The sequence below is a fragment of the Bos grunniens genome, chromosome 16, assembly GCF_055505025.1.
Source record: "Bos grunniens cultivar Pamir isolate PY7600 chromosome 16, Bosgru_T2T1.0, whole genome shotgun sequence".
In the NCBI taxonomy this organism is placed as follows: Eukaryota; Metazoa; Chordata; class Mammalia; order Artiodactyla; family Bovidae; genus Bos; species Bos grunniens.
Window position 1 is genome coordinate 69052629 of NC_141180.1, and position 19033 is coordinate 69071661.

Genomic DNA, 19033 nt, shown 5'->3' on the forward strand with positions numbered 1-19033 from the left:
AAAGACAGTGAGGGAGCGGTGTCCCAGGGTATGTGATTGGCTTGTGCAGAATTCTCTGATTGGTTGATGGTGATCAATCTAAAAGGCTATATTAATGAATTATTTGGGTAGGGGAAGATATTTTTAAAAATGTGAAAAATAATTGTGCATCGTTCCTCCTAAAAATTACTAATTTGCTTATAGTGTAGTATTTTTATGTGGACTCTTAGATGGTTATAAGTTATCAAGTGTGTCAGTTTTATGTATATGGAGGAAATGTTAATAATTGCCACTTAAAGTATTATTACCAGGAAGTTATAAATGTAACAAAATAGTTTATAGTGTGCTCAAGAGATCCTTGCTGTGAATATTAAAAAAGACGTTGCTTTCAGGTCTTTGTCTGAAGCTATGTCAGTGGAAAAAATTGCCGCAATCAAAGCCAAAATTATGGCTAAGAAAAGATCTACCATTAAGACTGACTTAGATGATGATATAACTGCCTTAAAACAGAGGAGTTTTGTGGACGCTGAAGTAGATGTGACCCGAGATATTGTCAGCAGAGAAAGAGTGTGGCGGACGCGAACAACTATTTTACAGAGCACAGGAAAGGTAATTAAAATATTCCACTTCTTGTTTGTTAGTGTCTGTGTGTATTTCAACTACGGTTGATTTTAAAGTTGGTTAAAATTTCCTGTGAGGAGGAATTTTTTGTATCTAAGAGAGCAGTAATCATTTAGCTTTCTAACTGACCTGTTTACCATTCCATGCTAGTGTATGATTGGTGGTTGGTCATCAGATAAGCTGATGAAAAAGTCTGAGTCAAAGTGCGAGTCCCTTTCTTTCCACCTTATTTATAAATCCAAAGAGATTTACAATTTTGGTGAGATTTTTTGCTTAAACCCAGTGAACAGGGAATATTGATGGTGAGCTCTCTGGTCATTAATACCAATATTAATTTTTTTCTTCACAAAGTAGAGGACTTAATGAAAATGGCCCAACAAACATTTATTTGTTTATTTGATACATTCTCTTCTGTTGGGTGGTTGTGGCAGTGTTTGCTGGTTCCTCATTAATGGAGTTGTTTTGTTTTTGGCTGCAGAATGGTGGGTTTTCTTCATTTCCTTTCCCCCTTTTTCCTGCCTCCTCTCTCCTGTCTTCTTCTCTCGTTTCCTATTCATGATTATAAATAACTGCATTAAAAAACATCCTTGTACATACACCTTCATGCATTTATTACTACATAGCAGAGGGATTAATGCCTAGAAGCCAAATGCTGGTTAAAGGAGACATGTACTTTAAATTTTGAAAGATAAGTTCAAAGATACTGGTTATTTAGTGTCTTAATATATCTCCAAAAAGGTTGAGTCAGTTCTGTTTCACTTACCTATTTTCACCTCTCTTTTCCTCCCACACATCTGAATTTTCTCTTAAATGTTAATTGTTCACTGAGACACAGTTCACAGTGATGATTTGGTGAGAAGATTTTTTAGAAATGGTGAGATTACTGTTGAAAGTGAACTTCATCATTGGTCTAGGCAGACGCATTTTGTTTGCACATTGTTTTTGGATTCTGGCCCTAAGTTCACTGTGCCATTTTAGTAGAATAGCTACTACAAGGAATAATATATGAAGGGAAGAGTTTTTTCTCTTGTACTTTGACTTGTTTTGTAGAGTAGTTGATGTCAAGATTAAGAATCATTCTCCAGAGCTTAGAATTATGAAGAAATCTGAAGACATGAGTAAACCTTAAGTTTGTATTTAATTTATCTGTTGATGAAAGATAGTGAAAGTCGCTCAGTCGTGTCCAACTCTTTTCGACCCCGTGGACTGTATAGTCCGTGGAATTCTCCAGGCCAGAATACTAGAGTGGGTAGCTTTTTCCCTTCTCCAGCGGATCCTCCTGACCCAGGAATCAAACCCATGGTCTCCTGCACTGCAGGCGGATTCTTTAGCAACTGAGCTATGAGGGAGCTGTCGTAGATCTGTTGATACTCATTTTTAGTGCCTAGGGTGGCTAATAGTTAAGTATTACTACTTATATTGTTCTTCCAGTGTTCATTGTAATTTTTGAAATGAATAACTTCTTTGAGCTCTAGGTGGCAGGATTGTACCACCATTTCACAACTAAGTGTTACAGTAGAATTTAGCATTGTTGGCACCAATGTGTAATTTAAAAATAAGTTAGCATTAGAAGAACTGTTTTGTAGCTAGGTTTGCTTCTGTGAGTATTAACATTTTAAAAATCAAAATGACGATTTTGACTGGTAGTCCCTCTGTATACTGTTTTCATCTGACAAACTCTTAAAACAAACAAACAAAAAACTTTTAGGTGCTTATTGCCCTGAATGGCCCTATGATTTTAAACAGATCTTCATTATTACCACATAGCAGGGTTTTCTTATTGGCTGAGTTTCTTGAGCAAAAGCTATTTTTTCAAAATTCCATTGCAAGCACCTTACAAAAAAGCAGTCTAATTTTATGATACTGTTTAAGATATACTTTTAAATTTACACACACTAATATATAGTCATTGTTGAAAAATTGATAAAAGAGATCACTAAAAGGAAGGTATAATAATCACTTGTAATTTTATCACATAAAAATAGCAACATTTTAATTAATTTTTTTCTGGAGTTTGAGTCTCTCATGAAATGCTTTATTTTTAAAATAGTGAAATTTGCTTTTCATGTTTTTAGCTATTTTCTTAATAAGATTAAGACTTTGATTTGCATTTGTCACTGTGTTGACATTTGCACTTCTGGTGCAAAAGCAGTGGTTAGTTAACTGCTAGTATCTTGGTGTGAATTAAAGCATTGGCACCAATCTTTGCTAGTGGCAATTTTGTCCACTAATAATGGCCTTGATGAAATTAAAAAATTCACTAATTTTATTAAATCTTAACCTTTAAGTATATTCTTACCAGTATTTTCTGTGATGAAATCAGAACACCAAAATATGATGATTGTCTCCATGAAAAGCACATGTGCATTTGGCATTTTTTGGAAAATGAGGGAGGAAAGGCTGTGGGTTCAAGAAATAAAATTGACAGTATTTTTTTGTCAATTAAAAGAAAGTTAGAATTTGGGAGGTTCCTTTTTGCTACTGAGACCATAGAGTTTCCTAAATTTAACATAGTGTCACACTTGCTTGTCATTAACATTTTGGAAAATAGTTTTTCATAAAAACAAGTTATTTTTACTTGGGATACCTTTTCCCCTCATTTTTGAAGGAATTAATATTTTAAAAATAGCGCAAATCTCTAATTTGATAAATATTATAACCTGTATAAACCAAGTCTCTTTGGGGTGTGCCATGATTTTTAAGAGTAAGTGGTTGTGAGATGTGTGTTTGTTGTCCTAAAGAATTATAGGAACTAGTACGTGCTGTTACTGTGGCAGTGGTTAACATTATGTTTCAGGCTGTCTCTCCTCTCCTATCCATGTTTATTTGTGTGACATTTATGTGACATCCTCCAGCAGGCACGTGGGGGCACTGACTTGGGGTGCCTTGGTCCTGGCCTTCACAAAGGTTATATTCTTCAACAGGAGACAGAATGTTGCTTAAAATGATGAGTGATGAACAGGCAGAATTAGAAGAGCCCCAAGGGAACTGAGGGAGAGTCTCAGGTGAAAGAAGAGTATTTCATGAAGGAGTGGTCAGATTTGCCAGCTTTGTTCAATGTTGCTAAGGTTGTTCATGTAAAAGTTGTTATGTTTTTAAAAATCTTTCCAACTTACACAGCTTTGAAAAGTGCATGTTGACTCCTAACAGTATCTCAAACTTTCAACATCTATAAAGTATAGTAGTCTGAAATTAGCATTGGAGTTTATCAAGAAGAAGCTTTAATAGTTGATTTCTTTCAGAAGAAATAATTTCTTCTACAACTAAGAAGCTCCCTTGACAGTAGATCTGCTATAGTTTTGTTTTTAAATGTTACCTTGTTTTCTGCTTACATTTTTTGAATAAATGGAGAATATCAATGAATTTATAGCTAGTTATGTACTTTAAGTAAAATGAAAATAAGTGAATAACATTGGGTTTATAATAAGTGGTCTTTGGATGAACTTCCTAGTAGTAGTTGATTTTTACTTTTGTGCGTATAGTAATCATGCCTCATTATGATGTAGTAAGGGAAGAATTAATAGAGAAAACTGAATCTGAAATTGTTTATTGAGTATTTAATTTTAAGTGGACTCAATAATCGAAATCCATTTCTGTTTCAGAATTTTTCCAAGAATATTTTTGCAATTCTTCAGTCAGTAAAGGCCAGAGAAGAAGGGCGTGCACCCGAACAGCGACCGGCCCCAAATGCAGCGCCTGTTGTAAGAACATTTTGTTGCTTCTATAGTAGTTTTATTAAAAGTGATTATTCAGTGTTGTCATATTGAAAACATCTTTAAGTATTTATTTGCTTATTTATTTTAGAATTGAGACATACAAAATTATATTTTTTCAAGTATACAGCGTAGTGATTTGACATTTATATGTATTGCAAATTGATCAGAACCAGAAGTCTAGTATCCATCTGTTACCATACAGAGTTATTGCAATATTATTATTTATTGACTGTATTCCCCATGCTGTATTTTGTATCCTTGTGACTTAATTATTTTATAATTGGAAGTTTGTACCTCTTAATCCCTTTTATTTGTTTTGTTCCAACTCCTCCCAACCCCTGTAATGACCACACGTTTGTTCTACATCTTTCTGTGAGTGTGTTTCTGTTCTGTTTGGTTTGTTGATTTGTTTTCTTTTTTTAGATTCCACATATAAATGAAATCTATGAAGCCAGTTTCATAAGATTCAGCAAAGGAAAAATAACATGCAAATAAAACCTTTTTCATTTTATAATTTCTAAAAGTATGTCAAAATTTGGTAGAGTACTAATACAGTCTTTGCAAGAGTAAGTAGGTTTATTTGTTCATGAAATTCTTGGTGTTTAACCTTTTCAAGGTAGTGAATTTTTGCTGGTATTTAGATAAACACTTCAGGTGACTTGCTGGCCAGGTTTTTTTTTTTTTTAATTGGAGGATAATTGCTTTGCAGTGTTGTGGTTTTTGCCATATATCGGCATGAGTCAACCACAGGTGCGCATTTTTAAGTGCCTCTTACTTGTCAGGCAGTGTGCCGACAGAGATACAAGACGTATAAGAGTGAAAAGCTTCCTTTGCACTTATGGTTTAGTGGGACAGACAGATAAATAAAAAAGGCAGGGATAGGTGCTGTTATTGCAAAACAGAGTGTTTATAATTATGAATTGGTGGACTTGTTGAATAGCAACTGGTAGGAAACTTACATCAACTCCTAAAACAGTTCAACTGTTAACTTTGTGACTAAATATTCTCTGTATTCTCATAATCATTAAACTACTTGAAAATTTTAATGTTTGGCATTTGACTGTGGAAGTATATACCTAGTGACAGTCTTGAATGAATATGTTTTATTTGGAGTAATAATTGTGGTAGCATCCTATTGTAACAAAATGAAAAATATTTCAGTCTTTATAAATACCATGAATTTCCCAAGCAATTTTGGGAATATTCTTTAAATACACTTTTTTAGTTTATCACAGACTTTTATAGAAAGTATTTGTGAGTTAATTAGATGTTAGATTGGCACGTTTTTCTGAGTGTTTTAAAAAAACAGCTTTGTTAACTTCAGCTTTGCACTGTACATTGATAAATGGGTTTATTGTCATTATTTTATTTATTTAATATAAGGATTAATAATTTGGGGAATAATTCAGTTAATAGACTCCAACATGCCAGTTGAATATAAGGTTTGAATTAAAAGTTTATTTTTTGGGTTAAAGAAAAATAGTTTATGATTGGAGTGAGTTTATTTTTAAAGAAATTGAATCGTAATGAAATTATTAAGTGCACCCATTTTATTTCTGCAGTTTCTGAGAATTTTGTTTTTCGCCTCGGTGCACATTTACTTGGTGTTCTTTACCTCCTCCCTAGTTGAGATGGTTTTCTAGCAGTAAACAGTATCTTGAAAATCAGCTTCAGACGATTCCCCAGTTTTGTCTACTCCTTGTTTTGGTCTTATTGGCCAAGGTATTAAGAGGAAAGCTTAGAAAACAATAGCTTTATTGTGGTTTTTATTATAAGTATTAAGTAACAGTTTAGACAATATTGACATATAACTTACGATGTTTTTCTGCAGGATCCCACATTGCGTACCAAACAGCCTATCCCGGCTGCTTACAACAGATATGACCAGGAACGATTCAAAGGAAAAGAAGGTGAGTTACTTGATCTTTCTCTTTCCCTTGCTGTGGTTGTGCTGAACCTGAGAGGCAGTGCGACCTCATGTGTGGGAGCAGGAGTTGGCTAACTTCTGCAGGCCAAGTCTGTGCCACCACATGTTTTTCTGAATTATGTTTTGTTGGAAAACAGCCGCGCTCATTCATTTTTGTATTACTCCTGTCTCCTCTAGCACTGTGACAGCAGTGTTGAATTTTGACAGAGATCATGTGGCCTACAAAGTCTAAAAATACTGTCTGGCATTTTACAGAAAAGTTTTGATGTTCCTTTAACAGTAGTCTGTCTCAGTTTCCTTCTGTGTGTCATTACGATACTAATAGTATTAATAGTAATCCCTTTGGGTTATTGTGGGGATTAAACTAGTTAATAAAGTCCCCAGAATAGTGACTGGTGTATATAATAAGCTACCTATAAATAATTGCTATTGTTAGCCTTAATTCTGTTTCTCAGAAGTTTATTTTAGGGTAGAAACTCTACATATCAAATCATATTTCCCCAGTTATAAATGTGTGCATTGAGGACTTGGGCACATAGACTGGAGTAGCCACGTGAGGACTGGCTTTGTGATGGCTCCAAGGCTCATTCAGCAGTGAGCCGTTTCCACATCAGCGAGGTGCTTAGTGAGGGTGGGACTAATGTCAGTGTAACTTTTCTTGGGCTCTTCATTTATCTCATTCATGAAAAAATGAGACAGAAGCAACTGTAAAAGGGTAGCATTTATGATTTCTTTCTTGCATAATCTGAAATCCCCATAAGTTTATTAAAGAACTTGTTGCCTTGATGCAGTGAATTTTGTGTGCTTGTTCCATTGGCTGGATAAAGGTAGGTACTGAATGGCATAGAAAGACGGTTGCTGCTGCTGCTGCTGCTGCTGCGTCACTTCAGTTGTGTCCGACTCTGTGCAGCCCAATAGAGGGCAGCCCACCAGGCTTCCCCATCCTTGGGATTCTCCAGGCAAGAACACTGGAGTGGGTTGCCATTTCCTTCTCCAATGCATGAAAGTGAAAAGTGAAGTGAAGTCGCTCAGTCATATCCGACTCTAGCGACCCCATGGACTGCAGCCTACCAGGCTCCTCCGTCCATGGGATTCTCCAGGCAAAAGTACTGGAGTGGGGTGCCATTGCCTTCTCCGAGAAAGATGGTAGTTTGTCCTTTTATCCAGTTTTTCTCTTGGAATGATTTTTGTCAAGTAGGGGTTGGCAGCTTACAGCCCATAGACCAAATCTGAACCTCCTGGGGTAGAATCAGGCTATACTCATTTGAATACTTATGTTGTTCATCCTGCCTTTGCACTCCAAATGCAGAATTCAGGAGTTGTGACAGAGACTGTATGGTTTGCAGTGTGTAAAATATTTACCTCTCTGACCTGTTACAGAAAGGTATACTGAGACTCTGTCCTGGAGTGCCTGTCGATATTTAGTGTTGCTTTTCTACGAATTACATAGCAGGTACTGGTGATTGTTACTTTGGAACACAGATTTTTATGTTAAAGAGTTCATATTAGGACTAAATAACTTGGGGATTATAAAATATTTTATTCAGTTTCACTTTTTGTATTTCCAACCAGCTATATGACTTGAACACAGTTGTAGAGACAGTCCTAACCAGCTTCTGTACTTTGGGCCCATTGGTGTGTGTTGTTTGCATCTTTGAGCCTGGTATTCCTTTGAAAGTTTTCATCTTCACAAGTATGTAAGTTAACTGTATGTCTAGTAGATTCAAGGCTTTGTTATTCTATTGAGCTATCAGATATAATGTAGATTATTACTTTAGATTTGCTATTTATCATAAAATATATAAAATCTAATGGTAACCTCACTTTCTTTATAGAAACGGAAGGTTTCAAAATTGACACTATGGGCACCTACCATGGGATGACTCTCAAGTCTGTGACGGTAAGTCACTCTGACTCCAGAGGTTGTTATGTTCCAGTCATTTTATGTGAGTAGCAGATGTTGAAGGAAATCTGTGTTCTCTAGTAGTTTCTATTTCAGGCATTTATCTTTAATGGCCAGTTGTGCTGACAGAGCTGAGGGGTATTATTTGATTCATGGGTGTCTTTTTTTTTTTTTTTTTAAGCTGAGTATGTTTAAATGAAAGTTGTTTTGATTAACTTGCAAGTAGATTGGATGCTACCTGGTTGGAGATTTTAAAGTTAGTGATGAGATAAGAGGTTACATTTGGGAGAGTTCTTTGCCATAGTATCTCATGTCCTTAAAATGTAACGTTTTACGTTCTGAAAAGACAGATTGTAGTAGTTCATGTCATGCTACGAATTGCATACTTGACACAACCGAATACTTAATGTCTGTGATTGTAAGCCTTTGGCTCACTTTTAGCAAATTTGTCTTTTTTATTTTTTAACCTCCTAAAGATGATTATTTCTAGATGATCTGACCAAGCCCTATTTTTTTTTAGAAAAAATAAGTTTCAGTTGTACAGTGTTGTAATTTAACATCTGTGTACGCTACTGAGCGATCACCACAAGTCTGCCATACAGCTGACCCCCTCACCCATGTCTCTTAGCTCCCAACTACCTATATTTCTGGTCACTACTTATGGTTAATGCAGTAATCTTTGTATCAGTGAGTTTTTCTTGAGTGTTTCCATTTGTTGTGGGGTTTATTTTTTTTTTCGGTTTCTGCATATGAATGAAATCACATGGTATTTGTCTTTATCTCTGTTTTGGTAATACACTGATTTTTAAATTGTCATCAGATTTGATTTTATATTATTAAAACTGTATGAGGACTCCTTATTCATTCAACAAGTGCTTATTGAGTACTTGTGTCAGACATTGTTCTGGTTGCTAGGGTTGTTGCTGTGACTAAACCAGATAGGACTCTTTAGACAGAGGAGTCAGAGAGGCCTCTCTGAGAAGGTGACAGCTGAGGAGAGGCTTGGTGAAGAGCGTTGTGTAAAAGACATGCAGGCGTCAGGACTAAGGCCCCACACGCCACGGTGTCCGGGCCAGGTCACTGGAGTAGAGTGGGTGAGGGGAATGTGATAAAAGACTAGGTAAACCGTTTTATGAGATCTGCTTAGTTCTTCCTGACTTTAAAAGGTAACTCACAGCTGTAAGATTTAACTTAAATTCTTAAAGATTTATTTATTGATGTTTATTTGGGGGCAGAACTTGCCTATTGGCCAGTTCTATAGTGAACTATAGAACTGATGCTATTATGTAGCCATCAAAGTAAGGTTTTTGTGGTTATTTTTGTCACTGTTGGTTTTACTTTTGTCTCATCTGAAATGCTGTGAAATAGATTTCATAATTGAACTTCTATGCGAGTAGTAAAATGTGTGATAGTTTTTAATAGATGCTTTTTACAGAACCGTTTTTCTAAAATCCAAGGACAGCTTCTTAATTAAACAGGGTGAGAATGATGAGGCTGTGCTTCCTTATCAGAGTCTTTGTTCCTAAATATACTTGTAAGAGGCAAATTTAAACAGTTCTGTGGTGTGTGATTTTACAGGACCAATCACAGAAACACATTGTGTAGGAATACAGCAGAAAGACTAAACATGGTTAAATTGTTAGTACTTTTAATGTTTTAATGCCCGGTTTGAATCTCTGTCCTGCTCGTGACCTGAGTCATTTTAGCGTTGTTAGAGAATAATACACTGAGAACTTTGAATCTAAAAGCTTTGAAATTTTAAATGAACCTCTGACTCATCCTTTCAATGTAATTTTTTTCTCCCTTTTTTTTTTTTCAATTATTACCTGTTTGTGAGCTTGTGAGTTTCACTAGCTTTCTGCCTTATTCTCCAATTAAGAAAGTTTCTCTTGTGAGATCCACACAAACATACAAAGCTATTAAGAGTATGTTAAAGGCTTTGTTGTACAGATATGACTTCCTTACTAATTTATGTGCAGTTTATTTTTGCTACCCTTGTTCTTCAGGGTTTTGAAATGCCTCGTTGATATACATAGTTATTAAGGTTAGTTTCAGTCTACATTAGGATTGATCTGCATATCTTTTAAGTTGAAGACGCTAGAGTTCTCTTAGATTTTAGACTAAACTAGTAAGTTGACTTATGGAGACTAGAAAATTTTTGTACAGATGAGTTCTCTACATGTATTATACAGAAGGAATATGTGGGTTTTTTTTTTCTGCATCTTTTTTGGCTGCCCTGTGGTGCTTGAAGGATCTTAATTCCCTGACTAGGGATTGAACTCATGCCCCCAGAAGTAGAAGCACGGAGCCCTAATCACTGGACCACTGGGGAATTTCCAAGGATATGTGTTTTGATAATACTTCGTAAGAATCATAATTGAAATCTATAGAAATAAAGGCCTAGGCAGTGTATTTTGTAATGTTTCATGAAGATGATGATTTATTGAAGTTTATTATAGAAACAGAAGCCCAGGCATCTTTAAAGTCACAAGTTTGTGTAGTTGGGCCTCTGGTTAGATTTTGAATCGTGCCAAGAAATGCAGTGTCACAGGACCTTTATGCTGAAGAATAGCTGGGGGCTTTCCTGGTTGGGAGACTTCCCTCCACATGTGTCACTTGGGTTCTCTAATGTTTAAGAAATACTGGATTAAACATATTTTGTGGTACAGGAATGTTGTCATTTAAAAATTATAAATATCTTAACTGAAAGAGTGTGAACTCTTTCCCGGGCTGTTTACCCCCCAGGTTGGCCCCTTTCTCCCTCCTGTTGAGAATGCTGCAGAGAACCAGAGTTGCATGGCATCAATTTAATTGACGTGATCTTAGGAGTCATGGTTTGGGAGTAGGAACAGTTCACTATGGAGGACATCAGAGTATATTTTCATGTATTTCTTTAATGAAAGGGGCCTTTTTAGACTGAAAAAATGCCACTAGAACATGCTTTTCTTTGTATAGTAAATAAGAGCTGGTGATGAAGACCTTTTTTTGTTGGGTAGTAGCAAACCTGTGGTTCCACTGGAGAGGGAATAAGAAGATGTGGAAATCCTTCATCACGAACCACTTTATTTTAACCTCCCAATCTAGCTTGTTTATGTGAAAGGGCTACATGTTGTAGCCCCTGTTCTTACTGAATATCATTGACTCCTTTTGCTGTTTTTATTTTTGAGGAAACCTTTTGCAGTCTGAAATCATACAGATCAAAAGCTTTCATTTCAGGTTGTTATTTGAAGCCACTCCAACACTCATCATAGTTCTTATGATCTCTTTTTTTGGGAAACCATTTTCCTGATAGTAAACTGGGGTGGGTTTCCCATATCTGTGCGAGAGGTTTAATACTAGCACCATCAATTTTCACTTTTCAGAAGGATCCAGAATCTCAGTTTTCACAAAGTTACACTGTCAGTTAACTTGCTCATCTGGGATTGAATTGTCACGGGAGTGCTAGTACCAGGACTGCTGTGGAGGTGGGTTCAGAGCCCAGGCCAGTGGGAGATGGGGATAGCTGATCAAGACTTGTCATGTGGGACCCGCCTCCCTCTACTCTCCCTTCAGCAGATGTTTGCTGGGTGCCTGTTGTGTGCTAGGCTAGGTGCTGGCACATCACTGGTGAGCACAACCAGACATGCATGTGGACTATTTTTAAATGGACTGTTGGAGAGGCACATGGCTCTTGTGCAGTTATGACTGTGCCAGGTGTGTGCAAACCCATTGTGCCATAAAACCTAAAATTGGAGGATTTCTATGGGAGTTAGAACACTTCACTGAGGGGGTAGCTCTTGAAGTAAGGTCCAGAGTTTGAGTAGGAGCTGACATAAAGATTGCAGAAGAACACATTTTTACAGCGAGGGATCAGAAGGCAGGAAGGAGCAATGCCCGGGGGGAAGGATGTGTCACTTTGAAAGACTGGAAAGAAGATGGGTTACTGTGTGGGTTTGAAGGGTGCCTCTGGGAAAGGAACTTTCCAGAGCTAGGTGCAGCTTGCCTGTCTGTGCTTGCCAGGGCCTCTTAGTGCATTTCTGGGGTCCTTCACTGTGGCCCCACATGAATTTTATTTTTATTCATCAACACTTAAAAGATCAGAGTCTGTCACATAAACAGTTTGCATTTCCAGCCCCTTGAGAAGCCTCTGGGCCCACAGTCCACCGTGACAGCCCCATGTCCACCTGAGCAGTTTACTTTCTCTACCTGCTGTGTGTTCTCCGGGTTGCTCCAAGCTTCACTACTCTGGTCTTTTATGCCACCTTCTTCACTTCTGTACACCACTGAGGTTCTATTGGCCTTTGAGTTTGAAATCCCTGCTCTAAATAAAGGCAGTACTGGCTTGCTAAAGAGAAGTCAGTCAGTTGGAAACACAAATTTAAAGCTTTGAAGTCAGTCCTGGCTTTGATTCTCAGCTCTTCCATTCATTCCGCCACTAAGTTGAGAAGGTTATGTAACCTTTTTGCCAGAGGTTTTGTTTTTATAATAAGGATAGTAGAATTTACATCATAGTATTATTAATGAGTGAGTAAAGTGCCTAGCACAGAAAGGACTCAATAGATAAATGATGGCTACTTTTATTATGAACTTATAATTTTATGTATAATCTCAGTTTGTTGTATGTGTAAATGTAGGCAACTCTACTTTCAGTGATGAACTTAATATTACATGTTTAATGATACAATTTTCATTCAAAGCTATGAAGACTAGTTTATTTAAATATTATGAGAACCCTTTTCTTCTCCAGTAACTGGAATGTTTTTTACTGTAGCCGTGTGTTTTTATGAGCTCTTTATTCTTTGAGATAAAATCACTACAAAGATGTTATCATATTGAGTGTGTGACAGCTTAGCTAGTTAAGGCTTTTCCATTTACCTGCTAGGGCTCATATATAGAAAGAGGCTTAATTTACTTAGATTTAAACTATTTATTTTGATCCAAAAAGTATATAAAGTGTTGAGATTTTAATATATGGTCACATAATTGTAAGTAAGAATATTACTTTTATAATTTTCTGTATTCTGTATTTAGATTGGCATGTTTTTGCTTGAGAACATTACACTTGAAATAATTTTCAGAACTTGTTGACTCTGTTGATGTTTTGGGAAATGGGAGGGGCACTCTCTCCTTTGTCAGCCTGAGCAACATAAAGGTGTACCCCTAAACAAAACAGAGCATTGTATGTTTTCTGTCAGTCACTTGTTATATGTCTTAAGCTTTTGAAAGTCAATTGTATATCTTTGATTTACCTGTTACATGAAGTAAATACTTAACTTTTAACATATTAATATTTTGTACATAGTTTATTTTTTATTATATCTGCATTTTCATAGACTTTTCTAAGATTTCACCACTAAGTTGAATGTTTTCTTTGTACTCTTAGCTTCACTTGTATCCCTCTTATAGTAGTTTTCCCCAAGTGATTTTTCCATACTGGTTTTTAAAAATTCTTTTATAATGTGCTTATTGTAGATTTGGGACATACTGTTAACATAAGGGAGACTGAGGAGAGCACCTTGTTTTGATTTCTTTGCCTCTTTGTTGCAACAGATTAGGTATTGATTTTTTCATCTGAAAAATGGGATTATGATAACCTCCTTTGAGGTCTTGAGGGTTTTAAATGTGCACAGATGTACCTAGTTTAGCATTGTTCTTTCAGTGCTGTTTGTAGCACTGAATTAATTGTAGTTATTGCAGGAATATTTATATTATAGGTATTTTATAAACTTTCTACACTGAATAATGCAGTGCCCCCAACTCCCTTTTTTTTAAGTTTTATTTTATTTTATTTTTTAACTTTACAATATTGTATTGGTTTTACTATACATCAACATGAATCCACCACGGGCGTACACATGTTCCCTATCCTGAACCCTCCTCCCTCCTTCCTCCCCGTACCATCCCTCTGGGTCGTCCCAGTGCACCAGCCCTAAGCATCCAGTATCGTGCATCAAACCTGGTATACCAACTCCCTTTTTTAAATTAGTTGGGCACTATGTAGAGTGAACACTTCTTTGGGTGGGTATTCATGTCCTAACACTGATACCTTCTTATAGGTATTAAAATCTCATTTTACCTTAATACTTTGTTAACAGAATCAGCATTTTGATGCTGATATACTTAGAAAAAACAAATAATAGTACAGATCATGTTAATAAGTGTCAGGGAATTTTAATGCTTATAAAGTAAAAGGTATTTTCATGATATTGCTCTTCTATACTGTTGCTTTCAGTTTATGTATCTTGTTAAGATTACTGAAAATCCATTACACAGAGGATAGTACTTTTGGTGTAAGCTGAGATGGTTAAATGCCATTAATGTAGCTTTTCATTTCATTCGAACCCGGGTCTCCTGCATTGTAGGGAGACACTTTTCCGTCTGAGCCACCAGGGAAGTGGCTTCCCTGGTGGCTCAGAGGTTAAAGCGTCTGCCTCCAATACAGGAGACTTCGGTTCAATCCCTGGGTTGGGAATATCCCCTGGAGAAGGAAATGGTAACCCACTCCAGTATTCTTGCCTGCAGAATCCCATGGACGGAGAATCCTGGTAGGCTACAGTCTATGGGGTTGCAAAGAGTCAGACACGACTGAGTGACCTCACTTTCACTTTCACTAATAACTAGTAATCGGGCATTTAGATATTCTCTTGATGGGTACTTTTCTGTTAGGTTGTTGTTGGCTGAGTTTTTGTTTGCTGTATCAATTTCTAGGTCTTCATAAATTGATTTAAATCTTCAGTGAATTTCCAATCTTTTATATAAATCCTACATTCAAGTTTTATTTTCCAAGCGTCTTAGTATGTTTTCTCTTAAAACTCATTGGATTGTTAATTCATCCCTCACTGTCCCCTCTGTCCCACACTCTGACAAACTCATTGGGTCTTTAATTCTAAGTTTTGGTTTTGTTTCCAGGTCATTTTCTTGATGGATTTTTCTTTTAGTGTTGTTCTTCTGGTCTTTCCTGCTTCTCATCTTCCTCTGTGAGTGACTGTTCCCATGTTTATTTTAAATCAGATCAGATCAGTCACTCAGTCGTGTCCGACTCTTGGCGACCCCATGAATCGCAGCACGCCAGGCCTCCCTGTCCATCACCAACTCCCGCAGTTCACTGAGACTCACGTCCATCGAGTCAGGGATGCCATCCAGCCATCTCATCCTCTGTCGTCCCCTTCTCCTCTTGCCCCAATCCCTCCCAGCATCAGAGTCTTTTCCAATGAGTCAACTCTTCGCATGAGGTGGCCAAAGTACTGGAGTTTCAGCTTTAGCATCATTCCTTCAGCTTTAGCATCAGTCCTTCCAAAGAAATCCCAGGGCTGATCTCCTTCAGAATGGACTGGTTTGATTTCCTTGCAATCCAAGGGACTCTCAAGAGTCTTCTCCAACACCACAGTTCAAAAGCATCAATTCTTTGGCACTCAGCCTTCTTCACAGTCCAACTCTCACATCCATACATGACCACAGGAAAAACCATAGCCTTGACTAGACGAACCTTTGTTAGCAAAGTAATGTCTCTGCTTTTGAATATGCTATCTAGGTTGGTCATAACTTTCCTTCCAAGGAGTAAGCGTCTTCTAATTTCATGGCTGCAGTCACCATCTGCAGTGATTTTGGAGCCCAGAAAAATAAAGTCTGACACTGTTTCCACTGTTTCCCCATCTATTTCCCATGAAGTGATGGGACCGGATGCCATGATCTTTGTTTCCTGGATGTTGAGCTTTAAGCCAACTTTTTCACTCTCCACTTTCACTTTCATCAAGAGGCTTTTGAGTTCCTCTTCACTTTCTGCCATAAGGGTGGTGTCATCTGCATATCTGAGGCTATTGATATTTCTCCCGGCAATCTTGATTCCAGCTTCTGTTTCTTCCAGTCCAGCGTTTCTCATGATGTACTCTGCATATAAGTTAAATAAGCAGGGCGACAATATACAGCCTTGCCATACTCCTTTTCCTATTTGGAACCAGTCTGTTGTCCCATGTTCAGTTCTAACTGCTGCTTCCTGACCTGCATACAAATTTCTCAAGAGGCAGGTCAGGTGGTCTGGTATTCCCATCTCTTTTCAGAATTTTCCACAGTTTATTGTGATCCACACAGTCAAAGGCTTTGGCATAGTCAGTAAAGCAGAAATAGATGTTTTTCTGGAACTTTCCTGCTTTTTCCATGATCCAGCAGATGTTGGCAATTTTATCTCTGGTTCCTCTGCCTTTTCTAAAACCAGCTTGAACATCAGAAGTTCACGGTTCACATATTGCTGAAGCCTGGCTTATTACCTGTTTTTAAAAAACTCTTAGTCTGGACAAGTCTTACTGTTTAGAACTAAGGTTTTTAGTTGAAATTTCAGAATGGTGCTTTACTGTGAATAAGTTGAAGACATACACATATGAAATGCTAAGGAATTAAATATTTTAACATTTTTAGTTTTGTTTTAATTGGAGACAAAAGTCATACTGTAGAACTCAAGTAGTTGTCTTGCTGTTGAAGTCATATTTTATGTTATTGAAAAAGCATTTGGTTCCTTAACATTTAGGTTTGTGCAGAACCAAACACAAAATTATTTTGAAATCAAGTCAGTGTAACATTTTTTACAAATTACTAGTTAAGCCAGAAAAGAGTTGATTTCAGTGTATTATCATCATTTATCAACAATGACTTCTGGACACTATCACACTAATTTACCTCCCCTAATTTTGATATTTTAGATGGTTTGGTCTTCTTTCAGTGTCTTTTTGTCATTTCTCTCTTTTATGTGTGTTGCCATTAATATCCTGTAATTCAATTCTGTAGTTATTTTAATATACCAAGCTTGAGAATAATTCCAGTTGAGCTATTTCAAATCCTGAAAGATGATGCAGTGAAAGTGCTGCACTCAATATGCCAGCAAATTTGGAAAACTCAGCAGTGGCTACAGGACTGGAAAAGGTCAGTTTTCATTCCAGTCCCAAAGAAAGGCAATGCCAAAGAATGCTCAAACTACCACACAATTGTACTCATCTTACACGCTAGTAAAGTAATGCTCAAAATTCTCCAAGCCAGGCTTCAGCAGTATGTGAACCGTGAACTTCCTAATGTTCAAGCTGGTTTTAGAAAAGGCAGAGGAACCAGAGATCAAACTGCCAACATCTGCTGGATCATGGGAAAAGCAAGAGAGTTCCAGAAAAACATCTATTTCTGCTTTATTGACTATGCTGAAGCGTTTGACTGTGTGGATCACAATAAACTGGAAAATTCTTCAAGAGATGGGAATACCAGACCGCCTGATCTGCCTCTTGAGAAATTTGTATGCAGGTCAGGAAGCAGCAGTTGGAACTGGACATGGAACAACAGACTGGTTCCAAATAGGAAAAGGAGTACATCAAGGCTGTATATTATCACCCTGCTTATTTAACTTATATGCAGAGTACATCATGAGAAACGCTGGACTGGAAGAAACAGAAGCTGGAATCAAGATTGCCGGGAGAAATATCAATAGATATGCAGATGACACCACCCTTATGGCAGAAAGTGAGGAGGAGCTCAGAAGCCTCTTGATGAAAGTGAAGTGGAGAGTTAAAAAGTTGGCTTAAAGCTCAGCATTTAGAAAACTAAGATCATGGCATCTGGTCCTATCACTTCATGGGAAATAGATGGGGAAACAGTGGAAACGGTGTCAGACTTTATTTTTCTGGGCTCTAAAATCACTGCAGATGGTGACTGCAGCCATGAAATTAGAAGACGCTTACTCCTTGGAAGGAAAGTTATGACCAACCTAGATAGTATATTCAAAAGCAGAGACATTACTTTGCCAACAAAGATTCGTCTAGTCAAGGCTATGGTTTTTCCTGTGATCATGTACGGATGTGAGAGTTGGACTGTGAAGAAGGCTGAGCGCTGAAGAATTGATGCTTTTGAACTGTGGTGTTGGAGAAGACTCTTGAGAGTCCCTAGACTGCAAGGAGATCCAACCAGTCCATTCTGAAGGAGATCAGCCCTGGGATTTCTTTGAAGGGAATGATGCTGAAGCTGAAACTCTAGTACTTTGGCCACCTCATGTGAAGAATTGACTCATTGGAAAAGACTCTGATGCTGGGAGGGATTGGGGGCAGGAGGAGAAGGAGATGACAGAGGATGACTCGATGGATGTGAGTCTGAGTGAACTCCGGGAGTTTGTGATGGACAAGGAGGCCTGGCATGCTGTGATTCATGGGGTTGCAAAGAGTTGGACATGACTGAACGACTGAACTGAACTGAGAATTTAAATTATGCAAGTCTTTGACTTTTCAGAAGAATTTTAACTTTAATTATGCAAAAAAATTTTAGTTTTCCTTATAAATCCCCACAGCCGCAAATTCAGTTTCTAATATGATTAGACTATTATAATTTACCCTAAAAGGCAATACAGAATGGTTCGTTGTATCCTTAGGAATTGTTGGCTTTTAACAGAGAGAGCTACATTTTAATAACAGTCATTCTGATGGTAAATTTGTGGATACATTATAATTCATCAATAACTTTAGTGTATGTTATCACATCTGCCCCTTTCTCCAAGTTCCTTTAACAGGAAAAGTAAATGTTAAAAGTTTAACTATTTAAATACATTGATTTAGGGAACATTTTTTCTTTATCTGGATTAAATGTAATAGATATAATTGATTTAATACCTTGTAATAAATTGATAGATACCAGTTTTGGGGAGATCTATGACATGCATTTGGGGGCTTCCCTGGTGGCTCAGATGGTAAAGAGTCTGCCTGCAGTGTGGGAGACCCAGGTTTGATCCCTGGGTTGGGAAGATCCTTTGGAGAAGGAAATGGCTACCCTCTCCAGTATTCTTGCCTAGAGAATTCCATGTACAGTGTAGCCTGATGGGCCACATTCCATAGGGTCGTAATTACTTGGACACGATTGAGTGACTTTATGGCACACATTTGACTTATT

At 37.3% G+C, this 19033-nt stretch overlaps 1 protein-coding gene across 1 annotated transcript in view; it reads left to right on the forward strand.

The window, feature by feature from the left end:
• Nucleotides 1-19033, forward strand: part of CDC73 (cell division cycle 73) — a 93139-nt gene that overhangs the window by 15389 nt on the left and 58717 nt on the right. The window contains exons 7-10 of the mRNA XM_086345375.1: nt 372-588; nt 4203-4301; nt 6148-6226; nt 8079-8143. Of these exons, the coding sequence (XP_086201501.1) occupies nt 372-588; nt 4203-4301; nt 6148-6226; nt 8079-8143 (460 nt within the window). The remainder of the gene's footprint in view (nt 1-371; nt 589-4202; nt 4302-6147; nt 6227-8078; nt 8144-19033) is intronic.